The following is a 12,253-nucleotide window of genomic DNA, read 5'->3' on the forward strand; positions in this document are numbered from 1 at the left end:
TAAACATAGGTGTGTTCATGTCATTGCTCCCCTCCGACATCCTATTGTATGCTCATTATACATAATGTGTGTGTTTGTGTTGCGTAAATATGTTTTTTTAATGTTCATATCAGATATCTTCTTCGGTGTTTTACAAGTTCTCGTAAGTAGTTAGTTGTTTCATCGACTTAAGTACGCTACATGTGTTTGTGCTAATGTGTGTTTGATCGTGTTGAATATTACATTTAACTTCGCAAGTGTTATCTAGTTTTTTCTTTATATAAATGAGTAATTTGTAATTTGTAATTTTTTTAACTCGAAAATGATTAATCAGAGCCAATTTATTATTACCGTGTGGGATCCGTACAGATAGGTCCAGCTGGATCGGTCAGCTGACGTGTACCCATCCCGCCGTGTGGGCCCTATGCGATGCCCCCAATCATTGGCCTCTCTCTCTCTCCTCATCATCCCACGTAATTAACAGCAGAGAAAAGTTTACTGCGCCCCCCGAAATTCAGAATTTCTCAACGTTTAAGACTCGAAATTGATAGGGTCACGCACGAGTCGAATTTTGCAAATTTATTTGATAAGATAATTAAACTTAATCAAATCAAATTTAAAATGAATTAAGTCATTAAAATAATTATTTAAATTTGATTTGAAATTAATTCATTTAGATATTATTAAATTTTTAATTAAATTTATTTAATTATTTAAAATTTTTATATTTTATATTTATTTGATTGATTATTGAATTTGATAATATAAATTTATATATTTATTTTTTAAAAAAAATTATTTATTTAATATTGATAAAATTTTTATTAATGAATTTTATTGATCACGAGTATGATTTAAAAATATTATTCATGAATATTAACAAAATATTATTTATAAAAATTATATATATATTTAAATTTATTTATTTAATTTATTAAATTATTTAAATTTATTTATTTAATTGATCTTGTATATTGAATTAATATAAATAAATTCTTATTAAATTTGAATATTAAATTTATTTAGGAAGAATTACAAATTGACGAAGGAAAAAAATGTGATTTTTGAACGTCTAGGGGTGAAGTTGAATGGTTTGAAAAGTGTAGGAGCAAAGTGAAATTTTGTGTAGCAAATAAATGCCCTATTCCTTTCACATGCTACATACAGTTCGATCCCCGCTTCCGGATTCCAATAAGGTCTCCTTCCAGCGAGGCCGCGCCGCCACCGGAGGCGACCTCGTTCTCGAGTCGCCACCTCCCTCGGGCGAGGAAGAGCGGCATCGTAATCTCCGGCTTCCTGTTTGCTTCGTCTTCCAATAAAGTTCCCACCTTAGACCTTTTTTCCCCTGGATTTTCCGATTCCAATCGCAGGTTTCGCTTGTTCTGGGGTTCTCGATTCGCCGTCAAAGGTCGGATTTTGAGGGATGTCGGACAAGTCGCGGTCCGGAGGAGGCGAGGCGGAGACGCGGACGGAGGTCATCTCGGCGGCGTGCGCGTGCTGCGGGCTGACGGAGGACTGCACGCCGGAGTACGTCGAGTCGGTCCGGGAACGGTTCGGTGGGCATTGGGTGTGCGGTCTCTGCGGCGAGGCGGTCGAGGACGAAATCAGCCGCGCCGGGAGGTGGATCTCCACCGAAGAGGCGCTCAGCCGCCACATGAGCTTCTCCGAGAGCTTCCGCGCCGCCGGGCCGCCTGTCGACACCGCGGAGCCCATGATCGCCGCCATGCGGCAGCTCCTCCGCCGGAGCCTCGACTCGCCGCGGGCCACGCCGAGCAGCCCTCGCCGGGGCGTGGAGGAGGGCGGCGGCACCACCACCAGCCGGTCCCTCGCGCGGTCGAGAAGCTACCTCTCCACAGCAGCCCGGTGAAGCTCCGCCGCCGCGAAGAAAACACGAAGGTGAGCGAAGGTAAGCGTAAGAACGAGTCGCCAGAACCCAAGCTTAAACCTTTGTACTTGAAACAAAGATGATAAATAAGACTAGCCATTGTTTAGCAACCATTTTGCTTCTTCATCTACTTTTCCTTTTGCAAGAAACAAATAAATCGATATCGAGATCAAAATAAAAACAAATTAAAAGAAAGAGATCAATATCATGATAGATAGTTCATAAGCACTTAGCTTCATAATTGACTTCTGCAAGAAATAAAAGAAAATCGATTTAGTAGTTCAAAATCATGAGTGTTTGTTTGTGTGCTATTGTATTATTGAAGGTGGATTGCATTCCAAAAATGTCGTTTTGTTTTCCATTCGATTCCTAATTGTCTGAACAGGTGTGGAGGCATGAGTTGGACTTGGAGATTACAATTGATTCTAGCTTCAATTATAGAGAATAGTCTTGTGCAGCGTTTGTTTGGTGGTTGAATGCTATTAATATATGAATGATGATGTGCATGGTTAGATTCTTAGTCAATAATCCAATTAGCCAGCTGTTGCCATCAATGCTTCCTACTATTATTATGCGTCATGTAGCCGATCCAGGAGCTAATGACCTAACTTGAGTTTAGCCTTGCTAGGGTTCGCGATGGAGCATGAGATGAAATTGTGTCTCAATTTGCCAGTGAATTTAATTTAAATCCTAAACCTTAAACTAAAAAATCTAATGAATCCACTTAAGATGCTTTCAGTGTAGCTAAGATATCCTTGCTAGTCATGTTAAGGCTCTATGAACAACTCAGAGAAGCACCATGAACTTGCAAATTTGTAAGCTTGAGTTTCAATCGAACAGGTTAGCTTGTCATAAGTCGTCGAGCATAGTTTGTTTATAACTTGTTAATGGATCAATTTTCAAATTAACAAAATTTGTTTTAACTTGTTTATGGATCAATTTTCAAATTAGTGCAATGTTATGTATATACACGAGTTTGAAAGTTTTTTGTGCTTCATAAAATCTGTTATTTCTTTGTATACCCAAATATTTTTTAAAAAAAAATTAAGCATGCTCATCTGATTTAGACTCAATAAATTGAATTTTATTAATCAAATTGTATTAAATTAAACTACAAGTGAAATTTAAACTGAACTGAAATTATAAAACCGATTTAATTCGTTTTGAGCTGAATTGAATTTACATTAAAATATTATAAATTTATTAGTTTAAACATTAGATTATAATCACGTAAATTTTCTAAAGAAAAATGGTTTTAGTGAATTTAATCTATCTTTTGGTATTTTATTTTTATATAATTAAATTTAAAAAATTACATTAGCTTTTCATAGGCAGTATTCTGCCAATAATTATAAAAATTAAATAAATAATAAAAAAAAGAATCACTAATTTACTAATCACATTAATGAAAATTAATTGGGCAAACTACATATCAAATCGATAAACGATTCAGACAAACTAACAGTAAAATTAATCCTAATTAAACAGCCTAACCACTTAAGTAAATAAACTGTAGAGGTAAAATGAAATTCATTTAATCGTCTAGAGAGAGAAGGATTTAAAATCCCTTAATTTTAGTCACAGTAATAACTTTCCACATGAACAGAATCAAACATCAAACATAAATCCCAAACAAATGGTACTTACATGGCATCAGGCAAGGAAGAAAAGAGGACAGAGAAGAGACCTCTAAAATGTGCTCACTGATTTCTTCAAATGAGTTTATGGGAGAATATATATATTTCGATAAATGGTAACCCATACATGAACTGATAAAGATTTAGTGAGCAATAGAATTTACCTCCACCATGCTCTCTCGGTTTAGCAACAAATGACTTGGCCTCCAGTGTGATGCAATTAGTTGATTAATTGTGTGATTAGATTAGCTTCTCTTCGGATTAGTCACCTGAAAATGTAGTCAAAATGTGAACTTGGTGTCTTGATATCATGATTTTGTTGATTGAATTGTAAAAGCATTTGTTGTTAAATGTCTCTATAATCCACTAATCTGTTAGGATTTATTTTCCCAAAGTTATATGAGAACTAAGAGCCAAAGTAGGGAAGCTTGGTTCGACGGAAAGGGGGTTAAATCTGTTAGGATTTGTTTTCTCAGAGTTGTATGAGAACTAATGGCCAAAGGGTTTAGATTGATAGTGCAGATGTCTCTTTACTTCAATGGACCGTCAAAGGAATTTGTGGCTGACTCAGATCCAATTTAGGTTCTTATTTTTGTGGAAGGTAGAGATGGAGCCGAAACGATGCCAAAGAGTTGATCTTGCATCAGGGTCATCTCCCTTCCCAGTGCCATCGTCTCCCTTGAAGTGGTGCACAATTGCATCCTTAAATCTCGAGGAGGTCTGTATCACTGATTTACAGATGCTATGGGCAGCTCGCCTCGCTGCTGAGCTTGTCATCCATGTCAATGTCAAGATCAACCAGAATTGTCCCAACAGGCACTTCAGCATGTAGAAGTCACAGATACTGGATTATGATGCCTGAGTGCCCAACACCAGTGGCATCAAAAAGGGAGAAGTAGAAGGGGTGGCAGAGGTGACTTGAAGTGTCGTTAAAAGATGTTCAGCCTCAAAGCTGTGCAGTGGTGGCCTAGTGAGAAGGAAAGGGAGGAGGTGAAAAAGAAGATGAGTGGATAATTTAGTCCTTTCTCTTCCTCCCACTTTTCCCCCTCTTTCTCTTCCCATTACCAAATAGACAAATATTGTCCCTATTTCCCCTTCCTCCCCCTACACTTCTCCAAAGAAAAAAAAAAGCACAAATACTCAAAACACTTTTCTCTCCAAACATACTCTTATCTTCATGTCCAAATGTCTACTTTTCTTTATTACAGGTCCTACCTCATAATAAAATCACTCAATTTTACTCTTTAGTCTCGATGTTAAAATTTGAGCAGTTTATATTCTTTCTTCCTTTTTATTCTTACCACTACACTTCAACTGAATCTCTCCGTTGACTGTAACAATTTAAAAAAAAGGATTAATTATTCTCTTCTCTCTCTTCTCTCTCTCTCTCTCTCTATGCTCCCTCTCTTCAAGAAGTAAATACCAAAATTCTATTTCACACTTACTCCTTGTATTTTGTTGCCTCTTTACTTACTTTAGGTATAAGTCTGTAAAGTTCTAATTTATCACTCTTTTGGAATTCATTAAGAAGTTTTTTTTTTAAGTTTACAAACTTCTGATCAGTATTTCAAGTTTAAGTAGGATCAATAATCTGCCCACTATTTCTTCAAACATGCTTGTTTAATACCTTTCAAAATCAATGAGACCTTTATCCGTATCAATTTCCCTATTCATGCCTAGGTGTGTCTTTATATCTAAATTTGTCATCTAATTTTTTTTTACTGAATCAGACTTTTTCTTTATACAACAAGCATTTCTCATACTCTGTGCTTAGGGTGAGTGTTGAATTCAATAATGTAGACCCACATTACTAGTTCAGTCATTAGCTATTAAGTTAGAATCCTATATAAGGTTGCACTATTCTCTTTTAGTATAAAATAATAGTCATTTTTTTTTCAATTCATGCAAAATAAACAAAAAAAAAGTGTTATATGAAGCTATGTCGAGTTTCCTTTCACTTACTTTCTGTTGGATCAGTGTGGAAATAGAAGCTAGCAGCGACAATGAAGTAGCAGAGTATCAACATTAAGCCTTTGAAATAGTTTGCCGTGCCCTCCTGAAAAAGCAAAACAACCATTATCGGACCTAAAATTGGTATTGAAACTCACACCAAGGTCAGAAAATATTACCAACTACAAGTCTCGACACAAAGTGCGAGAAGAAGCATATATTGACTACTGAAACTAAGGCAGTGAAAGACATTTTCTCGGTGCAAGGATTGCATAAAAATAGATGAATAATAATTATACAAAGTAAAATTGTTGTTAAACTCTTCCTACTTAGAAATTATTTCAGAATCTTAGCACAGTGCAAGATGCATACATTGACTACTGAATGTTTGGCGGTGAAAGATATTTAATCAGTGCAAGGATTGCATAAAAATATATACGAAAAGTTGACGCCGCATCTACAGAACCTGAATAAAAAATATGCTTGATTTGAGAACCAACCTGTAGCATAAATGCCACAACCAACACTGTTATAAAGAGTGTTGCTGTCTCAAATAACTGAAAATTTAGGTCCATCTGTGTCCCCATAAGCCAACCAACAACCACAGTGAAAGGAATCTGCAATTGCCATCACGAACAAGACGGTAATCCACATCAGTAATATCGTATAAAAGGAGGAAACATGAATGTCTAATTGGAAACCACAGGCAGGTAACTGGAGTGTATAGGTCCAGAAGTGCTTGAATTAGCAATCTGTTACTGGTGTGAAACTATAAAAATGTTTTGCTTTTGGCTCTGAACATGAGACGTTTAGAGAGTTTTAAGGCCATAGTGCAAAAATTATAGCATATTAGACTGGAAACTTTTACTTCCCCAATCTTACTGCAAAGCCTGCAGCTACAACTTTTAACAGACAATTTGTGATATACATAGGACCATGGGACTCTATATATGGGTAATTGGCTAACACATGCCCTTGTAGTAGATAGGTTGTCGAAACATTACCACAAACATGGATATTTGAGTTGATGATCCAATGGCTACTCCCAGAGAAATATCCTAAAAGAGAGAAGAAAACAATAAGTTGATTGTATGTGACATAAGGAAATCAACATTAATCAATGTTCTCCAGATTTACAAGTTTATCCTTCATGGCAAACATAATTGCACTAGCGTGTTCGGCAGCATTTCCAACAATAGGAAGCAAAATGACACTGATAAAGGCCAGTGGAAGGTTCAATGCATCTGAAGCTCCCTAAACAACAATAGCAGATAGGAAGATAATACAGTTAGTATAATTTTTGCCATATGAAATTTGGCAAATTGTACAACATTTAAAATGCGGAATAATTAACAAACAATAGTTACAAGATAGAGTCAAGATTTTTTGTTTTGCCCTCATATTAAACTAGGATTCACTTGTTACTAGGGATTTGCACAAGAAGGCAAATCAGTAACAGTTACATGACAGAATCAAGGTTTTTCATTTTGCCCTCATCATTGGTTCCTTCAGTGCACCAGTACTAAAATCAATCAAAACATGAGGATCTTAGTGAAAGCATCAATATACCAAATCTCACCAAACCCAACTCTGGAACTATATCTTAGACCTTGAAAGAATTCAAAATCCCTTGCTTTTGGCATTTCAAATAATTTTGAATGAACAAGAATTTCATCATCTCATATGGTTAAAATGACCATCAACACATGGCAGTTAATTTGTTGCAAGACACAACAGCATGCGTAGCATTGGTATAAGAAATTTTCACATTTGGATAATCCACAAGGTGAAACATTCACACAGGAAGCTATCAATTACCAACCACAAAAGTGTGGCTAAGAGCTACACAGCCAATCAAGGACTGCTTGACCTCATTCATTGTGCAGTTACACATTTAACACAATATTACAGAAAACACAGCCAGAAACAAAATACTTTCAGAGGAAAAAAACTGTTCAATACAATGAATAAGAGATTAGCATACCTCTATGGCATCAACAAGGTACTCAGAAAGAATGGAGATCCAAAGTGTCAAAACTGCAAGCCATGATATTGATTCCCATTGGCTCAACTCTGGAGGCTCATCTTCCTCAGAATCCTCACTATGCACCTCTTCCTAGAAAATATAGTACTACTTCATAATTAAAATAACATAAAGTACGTAAGTCAAGCAAACAATAATCAAGCAAACAAGAAGACATGTGTCATTAGTTGGTATCATAAAATTTCATTCCCTTTGGTTTAAAAAAAAAACACAGAAAGAGATCAAAGACACAATCACCATTTTCGGTTACAAAATAATAAGGAACAAAAAGGGGGCATGAAAATGAAATTAATATCAAAGCTACTCAAAGATAGCCAACTCAATGGTATTAGCTCAAGGAAGAAAAAGAACAGAAAGCATAGAGAGAGAAATCCTGATGGAGATTTGTGGTAAATCAGGACAGGAAAGCATGCAAGAGTCGAATCTATTTATTAAAGATAGTATGGCTACAAAACTTCACTTCTGATAGTCAGCTTACTACAGGGAAAAATAGCTTGGTAAAAGGAGGAAATGGACTGGAAAAGATTTCCTTTGTGATTCCTTGAGTGGAAAAAAAAAAAAAGAGGGAGAAAAAAATTAATTTCCTAAAATCCATAGCTTTAAAACATAAAAATGTTAGAAAATAAATATCTACAAAAGATTTGGATCCACAATAAAGCAGATATACAATTTAGGCGGAAACAAAATAGGTGAAACAAAGATAACATTTCCCTAGTTGCTTTCTTCCATCCTGTCATTTCCAATAAAGGAAACGATAGAAAATAGTGCTTGAGGAAGCTTTTCCACAGGTATTTTTCCTTCTGCAAAAGGAAATTTGACCCTTAGTCTCAAATCTCCAAATGAGGGATCTTAAATTGTGCTTAAATACCAAGAAGCCCCCCACTACAGAGGTTCCCACCAAAGGACCTTGACATTTTCGGTTGGATTGAGCTCCCTCTTGTACTTTAAAACTACTAAGACTATTTCCTTGTCAAATAGCAGTTGTTCCTACACATCAGTCAGGAGAAGCATATGACACAGATGGATGCAGAATTCATAGGCTTACTATTGGTGTAAGATCAATTATTCATTATCCTACACATCAATCAGGGGGCAAATATGACAAACAAAATAATAAGTTAGCTGTGTGGTCATATATGTTGCCTAGTAACTCACATCTGAAATTGGGTGGTAACTGTTTTGCTGACCCCTGAGTTGGAAAAAAAGGTAACTAGCATATGCCACGAGCATAACGCCGCTGCTAAACCTTGAAAGGGCAACCTCTGACTTTCCATAGTGCACCTCTGATCTTGTAAAGTGGAGGACAGCAGGAAATGTTAAACCCATAACAGCCATCAACAGCAACCCTGAATTCACAACGGCAGCAGCCTATGTGGATTTGGCATAACATGTGTCACCCATCATACTGCAACCATCCTAATTTTGCAAAATGCAATATTCTCAACCAAAAGAATACCTTATTGAAGATTTGATCTTTTTTGTTGTGAACAACCCCACCAGCAAAAAAAGCACAACCAAGAACTAGTAGCATATTTGATAAGATAGATCCCAAGAGTGATTGTTGTACAACACGGATCATTCCACTTTTTAATGCATATATTGCTATAATCATTTCAGTTGCATTACCAAAGGTTGCGTTCAGCAATCCTCCAACTGCAATTTCAAAGCAAAAGAACAGTTAACATGATACATCCATCTGGCCCCAAAAGAAATTTATAGAGAAATTGGAACATATTTGATGGTGGGATAACATATTATTGGATCTAGCTCACCTGTATGGCCAGTGTAAGTAGCAAGTTGCCTGAAAATAAAAATTCTCAAGATAAATTGAAGATAGGAAACAATATTATAAATACGGCATAGCTTACTCTGTTGCATATCCTAGACGTTCAGCTAGAGGAATAATACCTATCAAACTGAAGAAGAAAACTAATCCCTGAAACGAGCAGAAAAGAGAATAATCAGAGAATGACATTCATTTTGTCATAATGTTAATCCTATAGTTGACTTAGAAACTCGTTAGTTCAACATAAGCTTGTCAAGAATTGTATAGGACAGAAACAAAAAGTCATCAAGTAAACAGAAATGTCAGGTACAGACTGTTTCAACTTTGACTTACATGATTTTTAGTAAGAAAGTGGAGAATGATTGACAGAGGTCCAAATGGTAGTAGAATATTAATTTTTGCACTGAAAATAACAACTTTAATGCTCTTTGAAAGTCCTGTGAGTATTCCCCAGAGGATCCTCGAATAGGCAACATTCAAAAGAGACCTACTATGAAGTAACTCAGATGAGACAATCTTTGTGGACGGTAACGATGAACTAGCAATTGTCTCCACCTCCAATGCAAAATCAGCCCTTTCATCCACGGGTCTCATCTGTATAATTATCAAATCAAATTCAATAATATTTTGGCAACTCAAGGAATACAATTCACTAACAAAGATTTTTCACGTAAAAAGAAAATATGTGCAAATGTTTTCTTTGGAAGTGAAAGTTGTTCAAGTAGTCCTGAAAAGAAAGCAGTCCAACAGTGGGACCAGACACTGCACAGTCACATTATCTCAGCTCAACGGGATCTATGTCTACTTGCTAGTGATTGAAAGACTTGAGAAATCGTCATCTTGTATTGGGATTTGCAGATCTTATTGACCTAAACAAGATAGGACAAAGTGTATACTTCTATCATACTATTGTTGCAAAAGATGATAACACTCACCTAGACGCCCCTCCACTACCCGCCCCAAGGCTCTGTGAAAGGGAGATAAATCACGGTAGCGAGCAGCCTCCTAGGTGGAATGAACTATTTCCCCAAGGGCATGCATCCGTAGGGATTCGAACCTTGCTCCATTGTTGTAAATCTACCATCCGAATATCAAGTCAGCTACACCTGTGGGGGTGTATACTTCTATCATACTAGGATTAGTATCAAGTGGATGCAAGTCCAATTATGATATCACTGATGGGAATAAATCATTGACTATGCACTGACACATTCCTGAAATCAAAACTCGGGTCGAGACACCTAGTTCGGGGTATCAACTCAAAATGAGTCAAATGAATCAGAGTTTCAGGAAATGATGATGGAGTTATCCAGCAAACAACCACTCCATGATGCAAAATGCCCAAAAAGAAGAAAAAGAAAAAAATAGAACGGTAACATAATTGTCCACATTATTTGACAACTAACGCAGGTCGTGAGTAGCTAGGCAAAAGCAGAGAACCTTTGTAAACAGGAAACCTCATCCTCACAGTTAAGGCTTGAATTCCCTTAGGCTCTTGCTTAAGCTCGGAATCTGCAATCGGCATGACCTCGGATTGCCATAATTACTAAGGTGTAAAAAATTGACCTTATCCGCAAACAATCTCTAACTGAGGCCCAAGATATTGAGTTAAGATCTACATTCTTAGTGTCAACGTAGTCTGATATCTTGCACCAGATTTCGGCCATTCACATAATACTTGCAAAACTCAAAGGTCAAAACGCTGTACATCAATATCAAAGATGAACTTAAATACAAAGGAATCCTTGTCCAGAAGTGATCAATTCAAGTCCGACAGAGATCTACAACAGCGTGCAGACAGAGAGATCGGAAACAGATTGAGACAAGTTACCATTTTTCCACTCCTTGCCTCGAGAACAAAAGGGATTGAAGATAAGGTACAGCAATCGAAGCGAGAAGCCAATCGATACAACTAAGACGAAGCTTGATCTCCTTCCCGTCCTCCCTCGCTGCTCATCTAGAATTTTTGCCCTTTTGTATCTGCAAATCCGAAGATTTTTTGGAACGTCGCCTTCCTTTTAGGGATTCGATTCAACTCCATGAAGGACGGCGGAGATCGATACCACACCAAGTTGAAGCTTCTAGGAAGTTTCGCATTGAACCCTGTAGTCGTCTTGGGCGCGAGTCGGTCCACGTCAGATCAGCTGCCGTTGACTCAACCAGGCTCGATGTGTTTCGAGCAAGACTGGCTGCGGCAGAGTGCGTCGATTAACTATACCGATCTGTCATTCGCTGTGAACAATGTTTCGTACGGAAGTATTACAGCGGATGGAAATTGGTGTTCCCGTCGAGTTAGCGTACCGCGACATCTATTTATGGAAATTGGTGCGTTGAAAATGGGATGCATAGTTTGTACGGTAGGATTTACTCGATCGAAATTGAATAGGTAGGATCGGATGGTCCAATTTGAAAATATTTTTTTAAAGACCTATTAATTTAATAGAATATTAAAAAATAAAACAAAATTATTTTTAATAATTAAAATTATCGAGAAACTCAGTTGTTAAATAAATATTTAGGATATTGCCTGACTTCAAATTTGAACCCTTGCCCTCTTCTATAACTTTGCTGCATCGTAATCAACTCAGCTATGTCTCAGGGGCAAAACTGTAATGGATAAACTTTTTATAGTGATCAGCCCCACCGCTGAAACAGTTCCATATCAGAAAACTCCTTAAGGAATTTTTTGGAGGCACGGTACCACTATGTTGATAAAAGCATACTGCTTCAACAGCACCTCAGCCAACAAATACATGTTGTCAAAACTTGAATTGTACAACACTTCAGTTAACAAATATATGTTACTAAGAGGATTCAAACTCGAAACCTCAAACAACATATGTTTCCATGTTTACCACTTAGGATAAGGCACTTCAACATATGGAATGTTTTAGGCAAAACTGTAGGGGGTATTTTCAGATTATAACATCATGGAATGTTTTAGGCAAATATTCAAATTGATCCCTATCAAT

At 36.8% G+C, this 12,253-nt stretch overlaps 2 protein-coding genes across 2 annotated transcripts; one reads left to right on the forward strand and one right to left on the reverse strand.

Annotated features, from left to right (window-relative positions):
* The first annotated feature begins 1,156 nt into the window (after positions 1-1,156).
* Positions 1,157-2,083, forward strand: LOC141844895 (uncharacterized). The gene is made up of 2 exons (XM_074732866.1): positions 1,157-1,260; positions 1,350-2,083. Exon 2 carries the CDS (start codon positions 1,403-1,405, stop codon positions 1,844-1,846), a length of 444 nt encoding a protein of 147 aa, XP_074588967.1. The 5' UTR covers positions 1,157-1,260; positions 1,350-1,402; the 3' UTR covers positions 1,847-2,083.
* Positions 2,084-3,421: 1,338 nt separating this feature from the next.
* On the reverse strand, positions 3,422-11,323 carry LOC141844894 (vacuolar cation/proton exchanger 3-like). Its single transcript, XM_074732865.1, has 12 exons — positions 11,113-11,323; positions 9,615-9,875; positions 9,364-9,431; positions 9,268-9,296; positions 8,952-9,148; positions 8,651-8,863; positions 7,436-7,567; positions 6,589-6,705; positions 6,456-6,509; positions 5,952-6,068; positions 5,464-5,557; positions 3,422-3,770 (listed from the first exon to the last, which is right to left on the reverse strand). The coding sequence occupies exons 1-12, from the start codon at positions 11,113-11,115 to the stop codon at positions 3,763-3,765; spliced, it is 1,293 nt and encodes a 430-aa protein (XP_074588966.1). The 5' UTR covers positions 11,116-11,323; the 3' UTR covers positions 3,422-3,762.
* Positions 11,324-12,253: the final 930 nt, after the last annotated feature.

Source organism: Curcuma longa, chromosome 14 (genome assembly GCF_044706935.1).
Source record: "Curcuma longa cultivar G26 ecotype Majalengka, Jawa Barat chromosome 14, ITB_CL_G26_1.1, whole genome shotgun sequence".
NCBI lineage: Eukaryota > Viridiplantae > Streptophyta > Magnoliopsida > Zingiberales > Zingiberaceae > Curcuma > Curcuma longa.